This window comes from Stylophora pistillata, chromosome 12 (assembly GCF_964205215.1).
Source record: "Stylophora pistillata chromosome 12, jaStyPist1.2, whole genome shotgun sequence".
In the NCBI taxonomy this organism is placed as follows: Eukaryota; Metazoa; Cnidaria; class Anthozoa; order Scleractinia; family Pocilloporidae; genus Stylophora; species Stylophora pistillata.
The window spans coordinates 18,979,576-19,002,180 of record NC_142530.1 but is presented as its reverse complement, the minus strand read 5'-3'; the positions used below and the strand labels follow the sequence as shown (position 1 = coordinate 19,002,180).

Genomic DNA, 22,605 nt, shown 5'->3' with positions numbered 1-22,605 from the left:
CTCAAGGTCAACAGTCTTCTTATATTGAGTCAGTAATGGAAATGTTTTGAAATCGGGTTTATTAAACACGAAAGATGTTGATATTATTCCAGTCGAATCTAATTAATCGATATGCCGTAAAAAGTAAACCGTCTGAGACTCACATTGGTTTGATAATTTTTTCGCAGTTACTTAAGTCTCGTTTCATCAATTGAAGCCGAATACATAAAAAGTGTTTTGAGCCTGAGGCGAAGTAAGATGACAATGAATATTGAGTTTGCTTCAGCTCACTTGGTTCCTGGAGTGTTTTTTCTTTCATTGATACCTGCATTCCGGTCAGTTTTTTCAGTCATCATTCTCCAGGTCTCTAACGCCGCTGTAAAAGAACCAGTAATGAAGGAGTTATAATAAACTTCGAGTCGTATACTGTAATTAAAATTGATTTAATCTGATTTGTGCCTATTTAAAGTACAACCTAACCTAGATGTCGATGTCGACGAATGTCTTGTCTCTCTAAACGCACTGATCACGTTCATGTACAGCAATTAGTTCCAAATGTCAATAGATTAGATCAAAGGTCCACTGTAGAAACAAAACATTACATAATGAATCGCTAAAACACATGTCATTTCACGTGGGTTCGCGTGTAAAATGTGCGAAGAATCTGACAGGAGTTGTGAAACGACTTCCAACCTCTTTACTAGACAAACTTTAACTGCAAATTTTTGAAATTCTTACCACTGGGATCGTTATTATTTTTTCCCCTGAGGACGATACGGTTGGTTAAAGTTGATAGATCGCCTGTTATCTTGAGCTTTTACAAAGCACTGAAACTACTGAACTGGAACTTTGATCCAAATTAATAAGCGGAATTTTAGAAACTGCATGTTTATTTTGTTCAAACTCTATTGCACTGTGTAAAGTAGTGTCACCTAAGAACTTAAAAAAGGATTCAAGTTATGTCTTCGATTGTAACTGCTGTGTTTAAAGCCACTATTGGCTTACTCGTAACAAAAGGCAGAGATGAGCTCGCGGAAAAACTCAAAGATGGCGATGTAACAGACCAGAAATTCCACTCCTTGATCGTCCGTGAAATCGACGACATCAAGTCAAAGGTGGACGCTTTATCAAGGAAAGATTTAGAAACCAGTATCAGCTTTTTCGAGGAAGGAATGGCGTTCTTGTTTGAAGTGTTTAAGATAGCAAAGTCTAGAAACGAGTGTGGTGCGTCAACAGCAGAGGCGGCCTGTGATGAAGCATTTTCTCTTATTAAAGGAATTAGAAGGTTGGAGCTTACTGGCCTGGATGAATCAGCTACGAGAAAGCTTTCCACTGCAAAGGAGAGATTTAAAGATGCTCGAAAAGAAGCAACGAGGGCCTTCAAAAACGAAGGCCTCAAAATATCTGACCGCATTCTGGCCATGAAGTATCGAGTTATGGCGACCATATTAGAGACAGTAGACCATCCTGCTGATGCAGTAACACCATGCAGAGTGTGTGTAAAGGAATTAAACTGTCTGCCTGCAGTGCAAAATAGCTTTGATGTTCAGCTCAAGAAAGGTATCCAGGCAGTAAGAGGTTTTTTCAGTCAAGAGGAAAGAAGAGAAGTTATCTTCAGTGTCTGTCACGTGAATCGTGTCATCTACGATGTCACGCGAACGATTGGTGAAGACGCACACTTTTTGAGCTGGCCTCCTCCTATTGATACTGGAGAAAACAAAATCAATCCATTGTACGACTCAAGAATAACTAAAGTACTGCTTAAACATGGCATGGAGCACTGTTGTGTTCCACTATTGTTATTAGGTCAGAAGGACGAAGGGGAGCACAAGCTGAAGTGGCCGATGGGCATCGCTACAAACTCCGGCGGAGAATTCATTGTCGGGGAATGCGAGGATGGTTGTGTGAAGGTGTTTGACAGCAGCGGCAAGTTTGTTAAACATTTCAGTCTCCCTAACGATGATGTAAATACAGATTTAAGGAGTAAAGATGTCGCCACAGACACGAACGACAACATCTTTGTACTGACCGAACTGATGCCTATGAGATCTTGGTGGATTTATAAACTTACGGAAACCGGTGACCCGTATCACCGGTTTCGTCTGAGGAGAGGGGACTGGAGCGAGTACGGAGGACTGTCAGTGTGTGACACTGGAAAAGTACTGACAGTGGGAATTGAGGTGGAGGAGTATGACTCTAATGGAGAGCTTGTTCGCAGTTTTGGCGAAGGAATATTGGACTATGTAACGGATGTCACTGTCGCCAATGATGGCCGTGTTATGGTAGTGGACAGACGTGATTCCTGTGTTCACATATTCAGTGAACACGGTGACCATCTTAACAAGTTTAAACTGCAAAGAAGTGACTGTTTCTACACGAACATTACATTTCACCGAACAGGTGATCATGTCGTCATCGCTGGTGTTAGAATAGGGAAAGATCTGCAGGTTGAGATATACAGCAAAGATGGTGAGTTTGTGCGTAGTGTAGAAATCCAAATTGATGGGATCGATTTCGTAACAGGGATTACAGTGACTACTGAGGGACGCATTGCTGTTGCTGTACATACTAAACTAGGTAGGAAGGTATTAGTTTTTTAAACTGCTGTTTTGATGTTTTCCTGTTAACAGACCCCCTCACCCATTCAATGTTTGCTAAAAGTTCATGGAATCACGATACACCATCTCTTTTTTTTTGGGGGGGGGGGGGGGAGGGGAAGAGACAAATGTGAATAGGTAAACTTAACTAGGGCAAAAGAGATAAAACTGAAGTAATATGGAGTTGAAAAGATCAATTTGTCAACAATTTTGTTGCTGCTTGTAGGTTCATTGATTGGTTTTATAAAAGTATTTAAATGCTTTCTTTTGTTATTATATAGTTTTCTTGAACATGATGGTATGGTAAGATTGAATCCACAAAAGTGAAGGAGAACACTAAAAACCAAAGTTATATTCTTGTGATTGAAGGAAGTACATAGATATTGAAAAAGTATTTGATCAATGTCCTGTGCATTGTCAGCTATATATATAGAGCCTTTTATACTTTTATCTCAAGATAAATTTCTTCATAAACATTTCAACCTTCTTCATAGTTTTTTTTAAGATACAACTGTAAGGTTAAATAAAAACAACAACAGCCTATTACTGGCTAAAAATCACAGTAAACACTTTTATCTCAAAATCTCTTCTGAAACTGTTGATAAACTTTTAGACAAACTTTTCTGAAACAAAAATAGTATTTGAACTGCTTTCAATTTAACTTTAAGAAATATAACAACTTTTGTTTCATACATTTTAACCAATTAAAATAACGATTCATAATTGATTAAGTATTTTGTTCTTCAGAATTTGCATTTGATTTTTCAATATTGCTACTAAAAAGACCTTTTCAGGGATGCATTCATGTGTGCGTGTAGGAATGAATGTAGGAAAGCATCCCTAGATTAGACCACAATGGCCTTCTTTAACTTCTTTAAATACTTAGCAGTCTTGCAGTCAATGACAATCAACTCTGATTGGTGAATGGCAATTTATGTACATTTATTAAGCATTTTAGAGTGTTCTTGAAGGTTACAAAATAACTCTTTTCTATATTTTATGGGCCTTTGCAACACATAGTAGAAATTTCTAGAGCATTGCATGAAATTGCCCTGGTATCCAGTTAGCACAACTAATTAGCCTTCTAGAAATTTCCAAAAACTCCTTATCTGTAGCAACCCTCCATAATTACATCAATAAGGAGGTCATCCTCACAGTTGAAGAAGCCTAAAAAAGTCAGGATTTTACAGAGTACAAACCTGTGCCGCTATATATTTGTTGGCCACTCAAACAGATGAGCTATAAATTCGCATGTGATAAGCTAGGAAATTTTCAGTGGGATCTTTGCTTCTAACACAGGGAATGTGTTGGCAGCAAATGAAATTAATCATGTTTTGAACAGATTGTGATTGCAACTGATGGAATGCTTCTTGTCCTGCTCTTGGTGTTCAACTTTGTGACTAAGTACCTAGAGCAACCAACAAGGAACACTCCCAGAGGCATAAGGGTTCACTTGATTACAGGTTTAATTGACCACTCCCTTGATGGGGGTTTTCAGGGCCAATACAAACAAATTGTAAATAAACATAACAACTAAATATGGGGTTTAAAGGTCTCCACTGGCCAGAGGCAAACCAGTTGGATATGCCTCACTAGGTCATAATTTTTTATATTTAGCAGAGTGTAATCTTATATACTGTACTTCCCTTAATAAATCAGAAACAATTGTGTAAGACATGTCCCATAGATGATTAATCACTTTTGCCTTAGTTCTATTTTTAAGTCAAATTAATAAAAAAGTGAGATCAACTCACTCTGTAGTCTTACCATGGGTTCCCAAAGGTTATAGGGACGTTATGATATTGAAAACCTCAAACATTTTTGGAATTTATTAACAGGTAGTTTTTCTTATTATTGGTTGCAAAACCATTTTTGAGTTGTATTGCTCTATATTATAAATTTCAAACTTATACCAATGTGCTTTTGTATCTGTAGAAGCTAGCTATTCAAGTAGGATAAAAAAAAATTTTCCATTGACAATGAAAACATTTAATTACAATCAACCAGTGATCGAGGTTTAGTCGCTTTTTCAGTTATCATTGTACAGAAGCAAAACCAAGTTGAAAACTGATCTTGACTTTCCATTCATAATTTGCTCTTCACCTTATCCTCTGCAGTTGCCTGGTTATCAACTTGGAAAAGAAAAACAACTAAAGTTGACTTTTCTAAACAATTGTGCCTGCCTTCCTAAATAAAAACTTATTTGTTTTGTCACAAGGCCAAAGCAGGGAAGTAATCTCAGTCCCCACAAGCTATGGGGGTTTAACCCCTGGAACTTCTGATTTCACCATCAGAATGATGTTCTACCACTGAGAGCATAAAATGTGTTGGCAGCTTGGCCGAAATTAAGGTCATTTTTGACAAGTAAATAAAAAATTTTCATTTGTTTTGTCACCAAGCCAAAACTGGGATACAATCTTAGTCCCCACAAGCTAGGGGTTTGACCCTTGAAACTTCTGCACAAGCCCGATAAAGCAAGATTAGTGCTATTTGTAAAAATTAGCAAGTGCTTTATAATTTTCACCAAATTACACAAGAAATCATCTTGTTACTTGTTAGTAACTCGCAAAAAAAAGCATCACACAAAGTCAAGAGAGACAAACACATTATCTTTCGTTGGAATGTTAGGACAAATATTACATGCAAACATCACTCGTGTCATTTGCTGGTCAACTTGTATTTAATCGATTACTTAATTCACTTATGAATTCCACGTTAAATTGCACTTGAAAGCCAATATCGCACTCATTGCTTCGCGATTCGTGTGATATTGGTTTTTCTATGCAATTTAATGCGGAATTCCCTCGTCAAGTAATGAATTTTCTTATAATACCCTTAATCAATCTGAAATAATTGTTTTAAGAAATGTCGCATAAGTGCATGATTAATTGCTTTTGCCTTAGTTCTATTTTAAGTCAAATTAAAAAAGCATCAGATCAACTCACTCTGTAGCCTACCATGGATACTGAAAAGGTTATTGCAAAGTTTTCATATTGAAAATCCTAAACATTTTTGAAACTACAGGTAGTTTTTCTCATTATTCAGTTGGTTGTAACACCTATCTTAAGTTGTATTGTTCTTATGTAATAAATTTCAAGCTTATGCCAATGCACTTTTGTATCTTTAGAAGCTAGCTATTAAAGTTAAATAAAAATAAATATTTTCCATTGACTCTGATAACATTTGATTGCAATCAACCACTTAGGTTTAGTTACTTTTTTATTTATGAGACATGTAGAAGCAAAGCTAAGCACTTGAAATAAAGATTGTTAAATGTGGGTGATTATCAAATGCTGATTGTTTTGTTTCTTCCTGATTTAAATAAAATGCTCCATGATTGACTGATTGATATGTAATTTTGTCTTTGGTGAAGAACGATGGTGGGAATGAAATTGTCTCCAAATTGAACACTGATTTTTACTTTCAATTCATAATCTGCTCTTCACCTTATCCTCTGCAGTTTTATGGTTGACTAATTATCAACTTGAAAAGAAAAAAAAAACTATAAAGGTGACTTTTCTTAACAACTGCACTCACTGTCCTAAATAAAAACTTATTTCTTTCGTCACAAGGGAAAAGTGAGGAAATAATCTCAGTCCCTACAAGCTAGGGGTTTAACCCCAATTAAGACTTCTGATTTCACCATCAAATGCTCTACCACTGAAAACTTTGAATTACAATGTATAGGTTTGATTTTGAGTGCAATTTGGTGTTGATAAGCATAAGCTAGTTTTTTAAAGACAGCAAAATTGCACATGCCCATAAAGCAAGTGCAATTTGTAAAAATTAACAAATGCTTATTTTCACCAAGTGGCACAAGAAATCATGTTATAGCTTACAGGGAAAAGCATCGCAGAAAGTCAAGACAGAGAAAATTTTAACAGTGCATACATTTTATAATTTGTGTCATAACTGTGCACTTATGTCACACAAAAAATGCAGCAGTTTTTAGCCAATATGTGCAATTAATCTTTTCATCTGTATTATGATTTTTAATGTCATCAGTACATTGCAAATGATCTTTCTTCTTTGGACAGTTTGGACAAATATTACACACATAGATCACTCATGTCATTTGTTGTTCAACTTGCACTAAGCCATTAATTTGCATCAAGTGGTGACACAGTCTGCCATTCCTCAAGAGTGACTGCTGCAATACAGGTTTGACTGTATCTTGCATTCTTTTATGTTTTTTATATTCATGAAATTAAAAAAGAACTGAACCGACTTTCTGTAATAAACAACAGTCTCCTTATTATATTTATTTTAAATTTATTCATTTTCTTATTTCTAAAAATCAGAAAAGTTCACGTGAAAGTTTGACATAAATCAATGTTTTCTCCTGCTCTGATTAAATTCAACTCCCAGCAAATACCCTGTGGAGGTGATAATAAATTTTGCCAAAGTAAATAAGCAAATAAAGGCAACTTTCAATATTGTTGCTGTGACCAGGATTCCATGCCTTCCACTATGCACTGCATGAGCTTAAAATTATCCCCTGCCACACCCCTCTCGCAACACACAAACAAACGAGACAGAGAATCTGTGGGCATCTTTAATAAAAAAACGAGAGGCCTCCGGCGCCCGAAGAGACCCCGGGGGGGGGGTGAGGGTGAACAAAACAACTCGAACGACCGAAACGAAATGATCATATTACACTGACGCGTCTGTGAATGACAAGCCGGTAATGGCGTGGAGTCCTGGGGCTAATTAAGTTATTCCCTTGGAATATTTAACAATTATTCCACGAGCGCGCGTTGGATATGAGATGATAGATAGCCAACGAGGCGCGTAGCGCCGAGTTGGCTATAATCATCCCATATCCAACAAGCGCGAGTGGAATAATTGTTTTATTAAAAACGTTAAATTAAATTATTAAATTTTATTAAATTTTTAGCTCCCTTTTAATTTTAAGCTGACACGTACGCTTACCATATTTGTAGATTATGGTATATTGGCTGATATACCATAATGGCTAAGCCAATAAAAAGTCTTGAATTGCATTATCCAATGATCTAGTTTTTAATAATAACTATTATCCCCTGCTACACCCCTCTCGCAACACACAAACAAAACAGAGAATCTGTTTGGGCATCTTTAATAAAAAAAATGAGAGGCCTCCGGGGCCCAAGGAGACCCCAAACAGAAAGAAAGAGGCCCAAACAGATTCACAGGGGAGGAAAAAAAAAAGGAGGGCGCGAGAGGGTAAGGGCAAGAAAGACAGGTAACAAAATGAACAATAAGAATAAACTACAATTTCAAGGTTTGAACGTGCCCAGCTAGGATCTGCGTGAGAAGGAGTCTGTCTGCTAAAGGCAATGATAAATACAACATGTAAGCGTCAGATCCTCAGTCTCCTTGAAGCTTAATGAGCTCGGCTGGGATACCGCAATTAAAGGCAATGTAGCGCCGCCTCGACGAAGGCTGTGTCCAGAAAATTCCAGTGGATCCAGAGAGATAAGGGATACTAAATCGTTAATACCATCATTAAGAGACTTCGCCGCAATACAGGTGAGTTGGTTTGAGGTGGAAGAGAAAGTGAAGAGAGGACATGCGTTTGGGGCGGCGACCATCCTGAGTAATAATTGTAGGGCGGTTGTGGGGCAGAGAGGCGATCCGGGAATGTGCGGAACGGGAACAACAAGGGCCGTATCACCTGCTTGCCGAGTTTTGGTCCCGGTGACTGTGGGAAAGGCGCCGGAAGCGGTGAAGTTGACGCTGCCTCTAGATAATGCGCGTTGTGGAGAGAAACTGTCGAACGTCTGAGGAACGAGATTGGCGGTGCGCAAAAAGGTGAATAAACCAACCAGAAGGGCGGACCACAAAGCTAAATGGGCAGAATTGCACCATGATTGCACAGATTAAGATGGGCGTGGAATTGTAACAAAATCGACGGCGTGAGAGGTGCTTTGCGGTGGGGAATGTGAATCATGGACCTCTCTAGACCTTTCTGTGTCAGTTTGACATGAATATCGTCGAAGGCTGAAGAAAACGTGAAGACACCGCAGGGCGCTGAGATAATTGTTGATTGTGTGGTGGAATTTGACAGAGAAGCTGACTAGAGTGATGAAAGCGGTGATTGTAGGTGGGGAAGCGGGCAAGGGTTGAAGATTGTAGAAATCACAGAACTTAAGGTAGGTGTTCCAGACGGAGTGATAGTTCCGCTTGGTGGCTGCTGAGCGGGCAAAGTCTTGAATTTGACGAACATGATGTTGCAAATTGCATAGGTGGTAACCTGAAATACGAAAGAAAGAAGAGGTGATTACCACTGGCAGTCAAAACGAAACAGATCAAAAGAGCAGACATATTCTGTTAAGGTGTTGTAATGAAGGTGAGCTGCCTCATAAAAAGTGCGATGACATTTGGGATCACTAACTGTCCCAGCGACTCAGAGAATCAGCGATGGTGTTCTGGTGACCCGGCATATGAAGGGCGCGAAGCTCAAAATCAAAACGAGAAGCGTAACACCAAAGTTCGCGCAAACACGATTGAACAAAAGGGACACGTGAGCGTCCGGTGTTGATTGCAAGTTCAGTGTTTCGATTGTCGGTACGGACCAAAGCCGCTGGCCGCGCAGTTCTTCGGACCATAGTTTGAGACTGACGATGACAGCCAGCATTTCGAGAGAAGCGATAGGCAGCAAAGCTGTGTCGATGAAAGGTGGATAAGAGGAGTGGAAAAAACGGCCGTCGAAAAAGCCGCCAATGCCGGAAATGCAGGCTTCGGTGCAGAAACGAACAGTCGTATCGATCCACGGAAAGGAACGTAGTAGAGAGACGCCATTGTAAACGGGAAGAAACTCGTTCCACCAGCGCAGTTCGGCGAGGAGAGCGGAACTGGGCGTGAAATGGGAAGATTTGTGGGGGAGCCGACGGAGTTCGTAAAGCATTCGCCGCATGAAGATTTTTCCGGGGCTGATACAGGCGCAGATGTAGGAAAGTTTGTCAGTGAGTGACTGTAAATCAGATTTTGTGGCTCGCGGGGAACTAAGCCAATGACGAATAAGTTCGGTAGCGCGCAACAACTTGTCTTCAGGAACTTCCAGAGTCATATTAACAGTGTCGTAAATGAGGCCAAGGAAAACCATCCGAGTTGAAGGAGGACAATCCTTTTCCGGGGAAGATTCTAGGCCCAAGCTGTTGAAAAGGTTTTCCAGATCCTGGAAGGCGACAAGAGCGTCGGCGTGAGAGGCCTCAACGCCACCAAAGTCATCGATGTAATTTAGTTAGAATGTAGTTAACGCATGCCAATGGCGGTAAGACGTGTTCCGAGCCTGTCCGTAATTTTATTAAGTTTTTCGCTGTTAGCTTTGTTCTCTGTCAACTTATACCCTCTCAAGCTCTCGAAGAATGCTCAAGTGTATTACGGGGATAAATTCTTCAAGTATTTCAACTCATACCCGGTCGATTTCAATCTAATTTCGCCACGGCATATGTCAAGGATCGGCGGCCATTTTGTCACCTCACCTCACAAGAAGTTTCAGAAGTCAAGAGTGGCGTACTATTCAAACTGTACGGCTTCCTTCAACCCGGTTGCTCTTTCTGTGGTTAGAAGTGGAGACATTCATCCTCATCCAGGACCTCACAGACAATGTAACTCAAGAAACCCTGGTCCACCATTGGGAAAGAATACTCTTAAAATATCTTCCTTTAACGCAAGAAGTATCGTCAATAAAAGACTGGAGCTTCAGAGTCATGTAGCGCTGATGAACCCCGACATAATTGCGATAACCGAAACATGGCTTCATGAGGGAATAGCCGACAACGAAATCCTTCCATCTTCATATAATGTTCTTCGAAATGACCGTGGAAGTAGGGGTGGCGGTGTACTTTTAGCCGTTAAATCTAATATATCATGCTCAAGACGTCCTGATTTGGAAGAAGATATTTGCGAACTCTTATGGGCCGAAATTCCACTGAAAAATTCTGGATCGTACTTCCTAGGAGTATTCTACCGCCCTCCTTCAAGCGACATGAACTATCTAGAAGGCCTTAAAAGGTCACTAGAAAAAGTTACAGTGGTATCCGATCACACTAATGTTGTTCTTTTGGGTGACTTTAATTTTCCGGATATTGATTGGGACTTGATATGCCCTTCTCAACCAAATGTCTTATCAGACTATTTCTGCGATAATATTGTGAACTTCTATGGTTTCTCTCAATTGATCGACGAGCCTACGCGTCAAGATGCTATCCTAGACCTTGTGATATCTAATCGTCCAGAATCACTTAAAAACATCCAAATTTTGGACGGAATTGGCTCTTCAGACCACAATGTTGTCTCTCTCAAGTTGACATGCAAAGTCACTCGTCCATATCAACGACCAAAACAAATCTTTGACTACAAAAATGCTAATTGGGATAACTTTCGTCTTGAACTATCAAATATCCCATGGGACGCTATATTGAATGTCAATGACACAATGGAAGAGGTTTGGTTAAATTGGAAGTCTGCATTCTTTAAAGCCATTGAAAACAACGTTCCTTCGAAGAAAATAAAATCAAGACAAAATGTGCCCTGGATCACTTCTGATATACGCAAGCTTTTCCACAAAAGAAAACGCCTTTGGAAGAAAGCCAAATCTACCCAGCTTGAAGTTGATTGGAATAAATATAAATCGTTAAGGTATAAAGTTAAATCGGAACTTAATAAGAGTTACCGTATTTCTTCACCTATAAGCCGATCTCGGCTATAAGCCGAGACCCTGACTTTCAGGGTCTTTACGCTACACTCAAGCTGCCCAAAAAAAAAGGTAAAACCATCGGCTATAAGCCGAGAGCGAAATTATTGATTGTAACTGGCCATTTGAGCAAGCGAACCTCACGGAAAACATAAGAAATTGACTCACTAAACACAAAACCTAATGAATTACAATAAACACAAAAGAAAAAAAGCGAACCAATCAAGAGATATGAATATCAATTGATCCAACGAACTGTATAAATACTACCACGCGACAACAGATTAACCACAACAACAATAATAATCTCAGTTAAACGTTTCAAAGTATCAATCTATCGAGTATACCTTTCGTCGCTGTCACTTTTTATCATCATGCCTAAAGCACGCCGTTCCTCGTATAGTATGGCTTTCAAGATAAAAGTTATCGCGGAAGCTGAAGCGGTAGAAAACAACTCGGAAATCGCTCGAGAATATGGACTAAGCGAGTCCATGGTACGACGCTGGAGAAGAGACCAGGCGACTATTCTTTCCGGAGAGCTGAAGATGTCTGCAAAACGTGCGACGATGGGCCGTTTCACTCCGAAATATCCCGAACTAGACCAGCAAGTGATGGAGTGGTTTTCACAGCAAAGAGAACAAGGTTGGTATTTACTTTTCTGTCTAAAATTTTAAGAGTTTTTGAAGAGTTGAATGATATCGTCTTTCAGTGCGTGGGAAACAGAGACTTTGATTGGTCAGAAATATGTTGTTGTCATGACAATTTCATAACATGTCACGAAAAGAGTGCTGCAGTCACGAATCTACGGTTATCTCGCAGCAAAATAAGATTGTTATTTTATTTTTCGTAGGTATTGCGGTGAGTGGATTGATCCTTCGCCTTAAAGCTAAAGAGCTCTCCGATGATCCTGCTTTCAAAGCTTCCCGTGGATGGTACGAGAAATGGAAACGACGCCACTCGGTCAGCATGCGAACCAAAACAACTCTGGCCCAGCGATTGCCCGCCGATCTCGAAGAGAACATTGTGTGCTTTCATCGCTTCGTCATTGCAGCAAGAAGACGCGCCGACTACCCTTTATCCCGCATCTACAACATGGATGAGACACCCATGCGTTTTGAGCTGCCATCGAACCGAACACTGGAATTCAGTGGAAGCCGAACAGTGCCAGTAAAATCTTGCGGAGCGGAAAAGCGGAGCTTCACCGTCGTTCTTGCTGTTGCTGCCGATGGAGCAAAGGTGCCACCGAAAGTCATCTTCAAAGGCGTCCGTACACCGAGAGATCTGGTTGTGCCGCATCCTCTTCGTGTTTCCTTCCATAAGAAAGGGTGGATGGATGAACAGGGCATCCGAGAATGGATTCGACAGAGTTTGCCCCGTGCCGAGCGTTCCCTTTTGGTGTGGGACTCATTCCGAGCTCACTTGACCGATTCCGTGAAAGATGACCTGAAGCAGCGAAACATTGACGTCGCAGTTATCCCTGGTGGCCTAACCCCGGTTGTACAGCCCTTGGATAAGTGCCTAAACAAGCCATTTAAAGATAATGTGCGCCGAAAGTACTTGGCGTGGATGACATCTGGGCCATTTGAGTTTACCCCAGCTGGGAAGAAGAAGGCGCCAAGCAGAAATCTTGTCCTCAGGTGGATCAAGGAAGCATGGGCAGAGATACCCGAAGAGATGGTTGTCAAATCCTTCAAGACCTGCGGTATTTCCAATGCCTTGGACGGAACAGAGGACGACGTGGTCTACTCTGAGGAAACCCCAGAAGTAGATGATGAATACATAGAAGAGAACGAGTTCGACACAGACAGCGAAAACGAAACGGATGGCGAGTAAACCATTGGGTTGAAAGCCCTTGCACGTATCCGTCAAACGGCTCCTTTAGGAGCCACCAATTTCATAAAAGTGAATAACCAATATTCAGAAGTTATTTTTGTTGTGTTTTATTACTTCTGCTTCATTGCTAACTTGACTACAAGCCGGGGGGGTAAAGTTATTCAGCAACTGTATATTTTTAAAATGTAAAACCCTCGGCTATAAGCCGAACCCCGTTCTCCGTGAAAAATCTCCCAAAATTTTGGGTCGAAAACTGAAAAAATCGCTCGGCTTATAGGTGAAGAAATACGGTATTACCAACATGTTCACTCATTAATTGATTCCAAAAACCCTAAACGCTTCTGGTCTTTTATAAAATCCAAAACGAAAAACAAATCAATACCTGTCACTATGAAATGGTCGGATCGTGGTGTCACGGCTTCTACTGGCAAGGACAAAGCAGAGTTATTTTGCAAATTTTTCGCGTCGGTGTTTACCCGCCCTGACCCAGCTACCGATGTCGATGAGGATGCCCATTCACATGGTTCAGGCTTCGTTATACCAGATCTCATGTGCTCTAGTGCTAATGTGGGAGAGCTTTTGCTTACCCTTGATGTGAATAAAGCCACTGGCCCGGATGGTTTGTCTGCACGTTTGCTCCGTGAGGCAGCCTCTGTAATTTCTGATCCACTGTCAAAGTTATTCAATATGTCTCTGAATAGAGGAAAACTACCTCGTGACTGGAAGTCTGCCAACATCACCCCAGTTTACAAAAATGGTGGTAAAGAATATGTTTCTAACTATCGTCCAATTTCTCTAACATCGCTTGTAGTTAAGACCCTAGAGAAGCTAGTCACAAGACATATTATGGCTCATCTAGAAGATCATGACTTGTTAAGCCCTCATCAATATGGCTTTCGAGCTGGTTTTTCCTGCACATCCCAACTTATTCGCCTATTTCACTCCTGGGCATCAGCCTTAGATAAAAACAAAACATCAGATGTCGTCTTCTTGGACTTTGAGAAAGCGTTTGACTCAGTCCCACACAAACATCTCATCTCCAAGCTTGGCCGATATGGTATCAATGGTCAGATTCTCGAGTGGCTAGGTGATTTCCTGCAAGATCGTTTCCAACGTGTTGTTCTGGAAGGTGAAAGCTCAGACTGGTCCATGGTTTACTCTGGTGTCCCTCAGGGAAGTATTGTTGGGCCAATGTTGTTCTTGTTGTATGTCAACGATATACCTGAGAACTTATCGTGTTCAAGTGAAATGTTTGCCGATGACACTCTATTGTTTAACTCAGATCATCCATCATCTGTTCATCAACCTGTGTGTGAAAGCTTGTCTCAGATCGTAGACTGGTGTAAAAAGTGGCTTTTGAAACTTAAAGCAACTAAATCCAAATGTATGAAAATCACGAGATCTAGATCTGTAACACCTTGCTCGTACAACATCAATTCAATCCCACTGGAACAGGTTAAAACACACAAACATCTTGGAGTCATTATATCATCTGACTTATCTTGGAAACCGCATGTTCTCTCTGTTGCTGCTAAAGCAAATAAGATACTTGGCCTACTAAAGCGCACATTTGGGAAAAGCTCTGAAGCAATATCAATTGGATACAAGTCTATGGTTCGGCCAATTGTTGAGTATGCCTGTCCTGTGTGGAATCCACATCAACAATATCTTTCTGATAAGCTTGAAAGAGTGCAAAGGAATGCTTCCAGGTGGATCCTTGGTAGTTCTATCGACTATAGTGAACGTTTGAAGTATCTTGGCTGGCCAACACTCAACTCGCGTCGTGAATTTCTTAGTTTAGTGCAATTATTCAAATTCATTAATGGTTTTTCAAGAGTAGACTTATGTGATTACTTAACTTTCTCCAATAGTCGGACGAGATCTACCAACAATGTCAAAATCTGGACGCCTTATGCTCGAACAAATATCCTCAAGAACTCTTTTTGGTATAAATATATAAAAATCTGGAATGACTTGCCAAGTGACGTAGTTAGCTCTAGCTCTGCTAGTAAGTTTAAAAAAAAACTGAAAGAACACATTTTTAAATAATATCAATAATATTGCACCAATATCCATTTATCGATTGACTTGTTTTTTTCAATAATTTTTACCTTTACATTTTAGTTTTATTTTTATTGCATATTGCTTTTATTCTGGGGGCTGCCGTCAATGAGAATTTAGTTCCTCTCTGGCTTGACCCTTTTTGCCTTTTTGCATCTCGATGTTATTTCTATTGTTATCTGTCTGTATTATTATTATTATTGTTATTATCTTATTATTTAGGCAAATGAAGTTGTTATAAATAAATAAATAAATAAATAAATAAGTAATTCACACACTGGTGTTGATAAGCGGAATAGAAAATATGAGCAATCGCATTGGTAGTACGTTGGCATGCGAGGGTGGCTGAACGCAAACCGAAGGGAAGAACCAGATCAAAATATAGAAATTCGTTCCATTGGTAACCGAGAAATATGTAGTCCTTTGGATCAACGGGAATTTGACGATATGCGCGCTTCAAATCCTTTTTAAACAGGAAGTATCCTGGGCCCTTGGCGATGATGAGGTCGGCGAAGTCGGCGGAGCGGGGAAGAGAAAGATGAAAAGGTTCGTCCAGAAAAAGAGTCTTTTGGAATACCATCGTTAACGGAGACACCGGGGGGGAAGCTCAAATCCAAAACGACTCGACGTTTACAGTCATCTTTAGGGACAGTTTGGAGCGGTGAGGTTTGGAGGAGCGTCGGGAAAGGATTGCGGTGAAATGGTCCAGCGGTATCACCATGGGAAATTTCAGCTGCGGTGAAGGAGTCAATGGGGACCTTAAGAAACCACGACGGCGACGGCAACGAGGACGTGGAAAAACAAGAGATCTAATTGGCAGAACAATAGCTCGGCACGTGCGTTTTGAAACTTTGTACATTTCTTAGCCGTCCTATGCAAAACAACATCGTGAAATCGCCAAAATTTGCTTCGTCTGCGAACCGAAACCGCGAAGGCAAATTATTTTAATTTCCATTTGGAACTCAACGGCTACTTTATACGTCCTGCTGAAGTTGAGCTGTGGAGCTGTATGAGACAGTAAGCTCCTGCAGCCATTTTTGAAATTCTAACTAAGAGCAGAAATTCATTTTTTAATCGAAGTCTTCCTTGGCGTCGCCGTCGTGGTTTCTTAAAGTCCCTAATAGCATCGGGTAAACGGACTGCGGAGTAGTGGTTAGATTTGGAAGGTGTAGGAAAGAAACTGGAGCGGTAATTGCTGGGCCAACCGAAGGCAAGAAAATCGGCGACTACAGAATCGGAGTACTTGTCAAGAGCGGATTTCTACGAGGGAATGTTCAATTTCGAAGGAACGGGAACACGAGGGCCGAAGGCGTTGGGGTTTGATGACTTGGAACAGAAGATGTGGCGAACAACGGCAGCGTACGAACGGGCACTGGAGAGCGAAAGCTGACCAGACGGCCAAACAGAAACGGAGGACACTTCCGACGAAGTTAACGGAGGAAGCGGATAGTCCGGGGATAATGGAATTAGGTCAGGAGGATTCGGAGAGTGGACTAGTCAATCAGACGTAGGGGGCGTGGAGCGGTTTGAAGAAGGCGGTGGTCGAGTAGGACAAGATACGATGGTATGATCTGAGAGTTTCTAATAAGCGCAGATATGCTCCATTCCCAGCTGGTGGTTGGTGTTGTTACAAACGCCAGTGCGATTCCATTCGCGGCAATAAGAGCGTGAGCGGTTGTTGGGACTGGGGAACGTGGCAATACGTGCGGACGGTGTTGTGGTGGGAAGTCGCTGAGATTCGTTGATGTTAAATCGTTCTATCTCGCTGAAGTCGTCGCCCCAGTTGGCAAGGCCGGCCTCGATGCGATCCAATACGGCGGCATGAAAAGAAAGAACAGCGGGCCAATTATACTTCGAAGCGAGTCGCATTTAAGACATCAAATATCGGGTCATGACGGCTAGTTTCTCGGTGGTTCGGAGTTAACAATGTCTAAATAACCGTAAACGAATTCAGAAGTAGTCAGGTCTTGGAACTTTTTCCTGGCAAGACCGAATGGGACATGCAAATGAGGCCATTCTTGCGGATGAGTGATACGTGTGTTGTGGTCAAGTTGACCTTGAGACTTACCGGCATTGTGTCCGGAACGCACAGTGTCGAGCGAAGGAATCGCTGCCGGTTTACCACTGCTAGGAGACGAGAGCGATCGCACCTTTGCTTGAGCTTCCAGTTCCAAGACTTGGATTTCTAGACGCTGCTTCTCTATTTGAAGCTTGAGGAGCTCCAAATCCTGGGAATTTTCCGGCATGGAGGTCGGCGAGACACGTGGTGGAGTGAGATCGACTTGAAGGGAAGTTCTGGCGCTTGAAGCGCTGTGCGGCGGCCGATTTAGTGAAGGTAGGTCGTAAACAAAACCCTTCGGTAAAGAAGGTGCCTCCACTTGGCGTTTACCGGCGGCAGAAGCCATGAAGAAAAAGGTACAAATAGGATCGATACAAAACGAACAAAACAACTCGAACGACCGAACGAGCGAAACAGAATGATCATATTCGCCGGTAACAAAACGAAAAAGGGCCTGGGATCGAATGTCGATCGCAAAGCATGCATGGATTGATTGGCTGGACAGGAAGACATGTTGACATACATGTGTTGTAATTTATCCTGTTCAAAAGAGACTAATTCAAAGCTGTTTTGAAGGAAAATGCCACATCATTTTAACTGTTGTGTGCCCCAGTGTACCAACAACTTTAGAAACAAACCAAATCTGGAATATTACAGGATTCCCAAGTGCGAAAAGGCTCGGAAATACTACAAAGTATCGCTTAGAAACGAATCGCTAAAGCTGGATTCTTCCCAAACGAGAATCTGTTCTGAACACTTCGAAGGTGGCCAAAAACTCAGCAGAAATCATCTGCCAACAATATTTCCATGGACAAAAGAGAGAAAATCAAGGAGAGAAATCTTTAAGCATGACTTTGTGCCAAAGAAAAGGAAAGTCTCATCAGTTGTTGTATCTACTACTGATACTGACAGCAGTTACTCTGACAACAATGCCAACATTGTAACCCAAACAACACCGACCTCGACTGAATCACTGCACAAGGATCCATACTATACGAGAGAAGTTCAACCTGAGGAAATACTGAATAATTTTCGAGAAGAACAACATCAATACTTTTCTAAACACACTCAAACTGACATAGATTTGGCATCATTGGAAGAGGTATTGAATGAGGTATCTAAACTCAAAGAGGAAAACAAAAAATTGAGAGATAAATGTGACCAGTTAACAAAAGAAAACAAACATTTGAACTTTATTTCAAGTAATAGTGAAGTTTTTAATATTGAGAAGTACAAAGATAATCCTGATGACATTGCATTCTACACTGGACTCTCTGATTATGAAATGTTAATGATGTGTTACAACCTAGTGAAAGACTCAGCTAAGAATATAAGCTACAATTATGAAAGAATATACTGTGACTTAGAAAGTACAAAACAACCTGGCAGACCTAGAGCACTATCAGCATTCCAGGAATTCATAATGACTTTGTGCGAATACGACTGGGATTGTTTGAGAGAGACTTGGGCCATAGGTTTAATGTTTCTCGCATGTCTGTTTCAAGGATAACTAACTCATGGCTGAGATTTTTGAGGTCAGAGTTCGAGCCACTTATACAGATACCACCTGATGATGTTTTGAAATTTCATATGCCGAAAGTCTTCAAAGAAATCTGTCCTGACACTGTTGTCATTGTAGACTGCACTGAGTTCCAGATGGAAAAGCCATCGTCACTCGATGCCCAATCTGCCTGCTATTCATCCTATAAGAGCACTAACACAATGAAAGCTTTATTAGGAATCACACCAAGTGGAGTTGTCTGTTTTGTTAGTGAACTATTTCCAGGAAGTACTTCTGATCTAGAAATAACAATGCAAAGTGGCTTTCTTGGCAAACTTAAAAGAGGTGACGAGGTAATGGCTGATAAGGGGTTTAATTGTCAAGATGAGTTAGCATCAGTTGGAGTTGTGCTAGTTAAACCTAATTTTCTAAAAGACAAAAAGCAATTTTCTACCAAAGAAACAGAACATAATAAAACAATTGCAAGTCTCCGTGTCCACGTGGAAAGGTTAATGGAACGTATTAAAAACTGGCATATTTTTGATCGTAAAATTCCCATTTCAATGTCACCTGTTGCCTCTGATATATTAATTGTGGTGGCTGCTCTATCAAATTTTCTTCCTCCCTTAATAGACTAATTAGATTTTGTACATGTTCATGGTAGAGTGCATTTCATTGTTGATGTGTGAAACACTTTGAAAGCAAAATTGTGCAAATTAGTGCATGTTTCACTCTTATAATGAAATGCACCCAAGGTGTAAGATAGAGCAAAAACACGAACTTTGAAATGATATTAAATAGTTATTGACAAATATTTAGTATGTAGTGACAAATTAATGATATCACTGGACCAGAATAGTTTTTAGTCTTGCTATAAAACAAATGCAATTGACAGAGACCACTTTAAATATATGGTACTGTCATTAAACTGTTCAGGATTGAGCACAAAGCAAAATGAAACAAAACTATTTATTCTAAACATGAACAAAAGCTGCAGAATATAATACATTACATGATAATATATTTGCTTGACGTTTTGATCTGATAAATCTTTAAATTGTTTTCCACACATGTGCAGTCTACACTTTGATGCATTAACTTTAACTATAACTAAATATATTATACTTTGCCTCTTTTGTATTCTTTTGTCCAGTGACAACTATTGTGGTTTATTAAACTTTGAAATTACAATAACTGCACAGGTATTTAAAAGCCACTTATTTCAATAAATAGTGCCTGTTATTGTTGTTAGTATTTTAACCTTTTTAAAGGTTACACTACATGTAGACCCATTATGTCCAAGATAATTAAAATTGTGCAACTTATATTCAAGACTGCAAGGTTTTCTTTTACACTGTTCTAAATGAATTAATTTAAATCAATTTAGGCACAGTCTATTCAAATCTCAACTGACATCTTGCTAACCCATATTTGACTCGAGGATATGACATCTCTGGTAAAACTTGTAGTTGAAAGAAATTGCAAAGTTTAGGAAGAACAATTTCCCAAAACTCAGAGTTGAAGTTGACTCGCTCAATGTATAGCTCATTTCCTGTTGACCCTTGACTACAAAATCTGTCCATTTACGCTGGGTTACAAACATCTGTTGTTGTATTTGATAGAAATACTTATGTCCAGTGTTCATCTTTAGATGGTTGTCACCACAGTCCTTACATATTCTTCTTTGAAGCAGACCTTGTCTAAGACTCTCACTGTCATTTAACTGTATCAATTTCATTTCAAGAAGTCCAAGTGGTTGGGAAACATGAGGATCTGACACTAGACCATCAGGGGTGGCTGCTAAGAAACCATGGCTTTGGCTAATAAAAAGCCCACATGGCTCAACTGAAAGATTCCTGTAGCCTGAGTTATGCTTAGATGTAACATATAATCTTTCAATTTTTTCTTCTTTCTCTAAACCCTGATTCATTGCAAAACTCTGATACTGTTTATTATACTGTAAGACATCTGCAAGTGCCTTTGTTGGTGATGTAGTGGGCTTCAAAGAGGCAACCCGGTAACATTTCGAAGCTGTTATTCTACACTTTCTGTGATAATTCCAAAGCTTGTCCTCTGATTGTCCTCTAGTCTTTTGCTCAACTTTGGTAATTTCCTTTTCCTCTAGATTCAACTTTTTCTCAATTTCTTTGCATTTTTCACTTATTTCCCTTAGGGATGGTGGAAGGACTTTGAGCGGCGAAACAATGGTGTCTTCTTCTTTAACCTCTTGTGGCAGTATGTGACTCCAGCCAACAATGTTACCACTTTTGGTTTGATAGTCTTTGATAGTTTGTAACATATTGTTCACTTTGGCATCTGACCACTCTCTCTGATGTATAGCTCGAACATCTTTCCCTTTCTTGATATTTGGTGTTCTGTCAGTCTTACCTTGTTTGCTGTAGTCATGTTTATGAAATGACATGGCTGAGATTGGTGATAGAGGACCTTTTCGTTTCCTTGGGATATTCCATTTACATGGTTTAGAAGTACATGATTCTATGGAGATCTTTTCTCTTTCTTTGCAATATTCAGCCAAGGCAAAGAGAGTTGCAGACACATGATTACATCTTCCGTCTATTCCTGCTGGGCAACCACAATATGCTTTGAGTACTCCTCCAATACTTGACATTACTATTTGACATTGGTATATTAAGTTCTTTTTCATTGATGGGAGAACTTGGCTCTTTATAAAGTGCTTCCCACTTTCCTTTAAATGGTGAATAGAATGTACGTTCCCAGACTTATAAAAATTGAACCCCTTTACAAGAGGTTTAGCAGTTGAGAGTTGTTTTTTTGAGTCAACTGAGTCGATCATGTAACGCCAGATGGTTCCAAATGACACTTTAGGGAGAGCATTGAGATCAGAGTTGAAACCTTCTTTTGGAAATTTTCCATTTGTTTGAGGCTCTCTCTTATCAAGCAAACCAAGATCTGCTTTTTTCTTCATAATATTAGCGCCGTTGTCGGGGTCTCTAAGATATTTCTTGTCAAGGCCATTTTCTACATAGTGTTTTAGCCTATGCAAAACGATTTTAAATAATGTTAATGGAGTTCTAAGCAGACGATTTAATGTATAAAATCTTTAAGTGAATATGTTTTCCATCAGAAATATTAATGGTTTTTATGTGAGCAAAAGAAAGAGCTACGAAAAAGCTGAATTTGACCCTTTACCTGCTGACTAAAGCTGACTTTTTACCACTTGTTTTCGCTCCCCTACAAATCAGCCAGCGCTTTAGCTGTACCACACTGCATGCCTCTACATTTCTGTTTTGCAAAACAGCCCCAGGTATATCGTCTTCAGTTAAAATAAAGCCTTCTTCTTTAGTTTCTGAGAGCTTACTATCATTCGCAATGGACGCCATTTTGATTTCTGTCCAGCCAAACAATCCATGCATGCTTTGCGATCGCAGTTTCAGTCCCAGGCCCTTTTTCGTTTTGTTACCGGCGAATTACACTGACGAGTCAGTCAATGACAAGCCGGTAATGGCGTGGAGTCCTGGGGCTAATTAAGTTATTCCCTAGGAATATTAACCATGAAAGTTGGACATAAATCAATGTTTTCTCCTGCTCTGATTAACATAACTTCACCTCCTAGCAAATACGCTGTGGAGGTGATAATTTGCCTAAGCAAATAAAGGCAACTTTCAATATTCTTGCTATGACAAGGATTCCATGCCTTCGGATTAGATATAATCCACTATGCACTGAGCTTAACATTTGAGGAAGGATTGAAAGAAACAATATTTCATAGTAAAACTGACACAATTGCCATTAATAATAAAGAAACTTGGGGATTTTTCTCATCAAGAAATGAGAACCAGCATTTAGTTGGTTTGTGGAAAAAATGCCTCTAGAATGTACATGATGTGCCTTACTTTTGGTTCACGATTGAGGT

General features: G+C 40.1%; 3 protein-coding genes and 1 pseudogene across 4 annotated transcripts; 2 read left to right on the top strand and 2 right to left on the bottom strand.

Moving 5' to 3' along the window:
• Positions 1-620: 620 nt before the first annotated feature.
• LOC148719106 (uncharacterized) lies at positions 621-5,921 on the top strand. Its single transcript, XM_088740288.1, has one exon. It carries the CDS (start codon positions 939-941, stop codon positions 2,577-2,579), a length of 1,641 nt encoding a protein of 546 aa, XP_088596414.1. The 5' UTR covers positions 621-938; the 3' UTR covers positions 2,580-5,921.
• Positions 5,922-6,828: 907 nt separating this feature from the next.
• Positions 6,829-17,641, bottom strand: LOC148719105 (uncharacterized). Its single transcript, XM_088740292.1, has 2 exons — positions 17,219-17,641; positions 6,829-8,811 (listed from the first exon to the last, which is right to left on the bottom strand). Exons 1-2 carry the CDS (start codon positions 17,553-17,555, stop codon positions 8,438-8,440), a joined length of 711 nt encoding a protein of 236 aa, XP_088596418.1. The 5' UTR covers positions 17,556-17,641; the 3' UTR covers positions 6,829-8,437.
• Positions 17,642-18,374: 733 nt separating this feature from the next.
• Positions 18,375-22,184, bottom strand: LOC148719103 (uncharacterized; annotated as a pseudogene). The gene is made up of 2 exons (XR_015993721.1): positions 21,882-22,184; positions 18,375-21,727 (listed from the first exon to the last, which is right to left on the bottom strand). The product of XR_015993721.1 is annotated as an uncharacterized LOC148719103 (transcript).
• LOC148719104 (uncharacterized) lies at positions 18,701-20,037 on the top strand. Its single transcript, XM_088740290.1, has one exon. It carries the CDS (start codon positions 18,701-18,703, stop codon positions 19,346-19,348), a length of 648 nt encoding a protein of 215 aa, XP_088596416.1. The 3' UTR covers positions 19,349-20,037.
• Positions 22,185-22,605: the final 421 nt, after the last annotated feature.

Bases quoted from the DNA above. Each gene is read 5' to 3' on its own strand.
- LOC148719106 (XM_088740288.1), top strand. From the start codon at position 939: ATGTCTTCGATTGTAACTGCTGTGTTTAAAGCCACTATTGGCTTACTC.
- LOC148719105 (XM_088740292.1), bottom strand. From the start codon at position 17,555: ATGGCTTCTGCCGCCGGTAAACGCCAAGTGGAGGCACCTTCTTTACCG. The intron at 8,812-17,218 runs GTAAGTCTCAAG...TTCGTATTTCAG, and splicing joins GCGTTCCGGACACAATGCCG to GTTACCACCTATGCAATTTG.
- LOC148719104 (XM_088740290.1), top strand. From the start codon at position 18,701: ATGTCTGTTTCAAGGATAACTAACTCATGGCTGAGATTTTTGAGGTCA.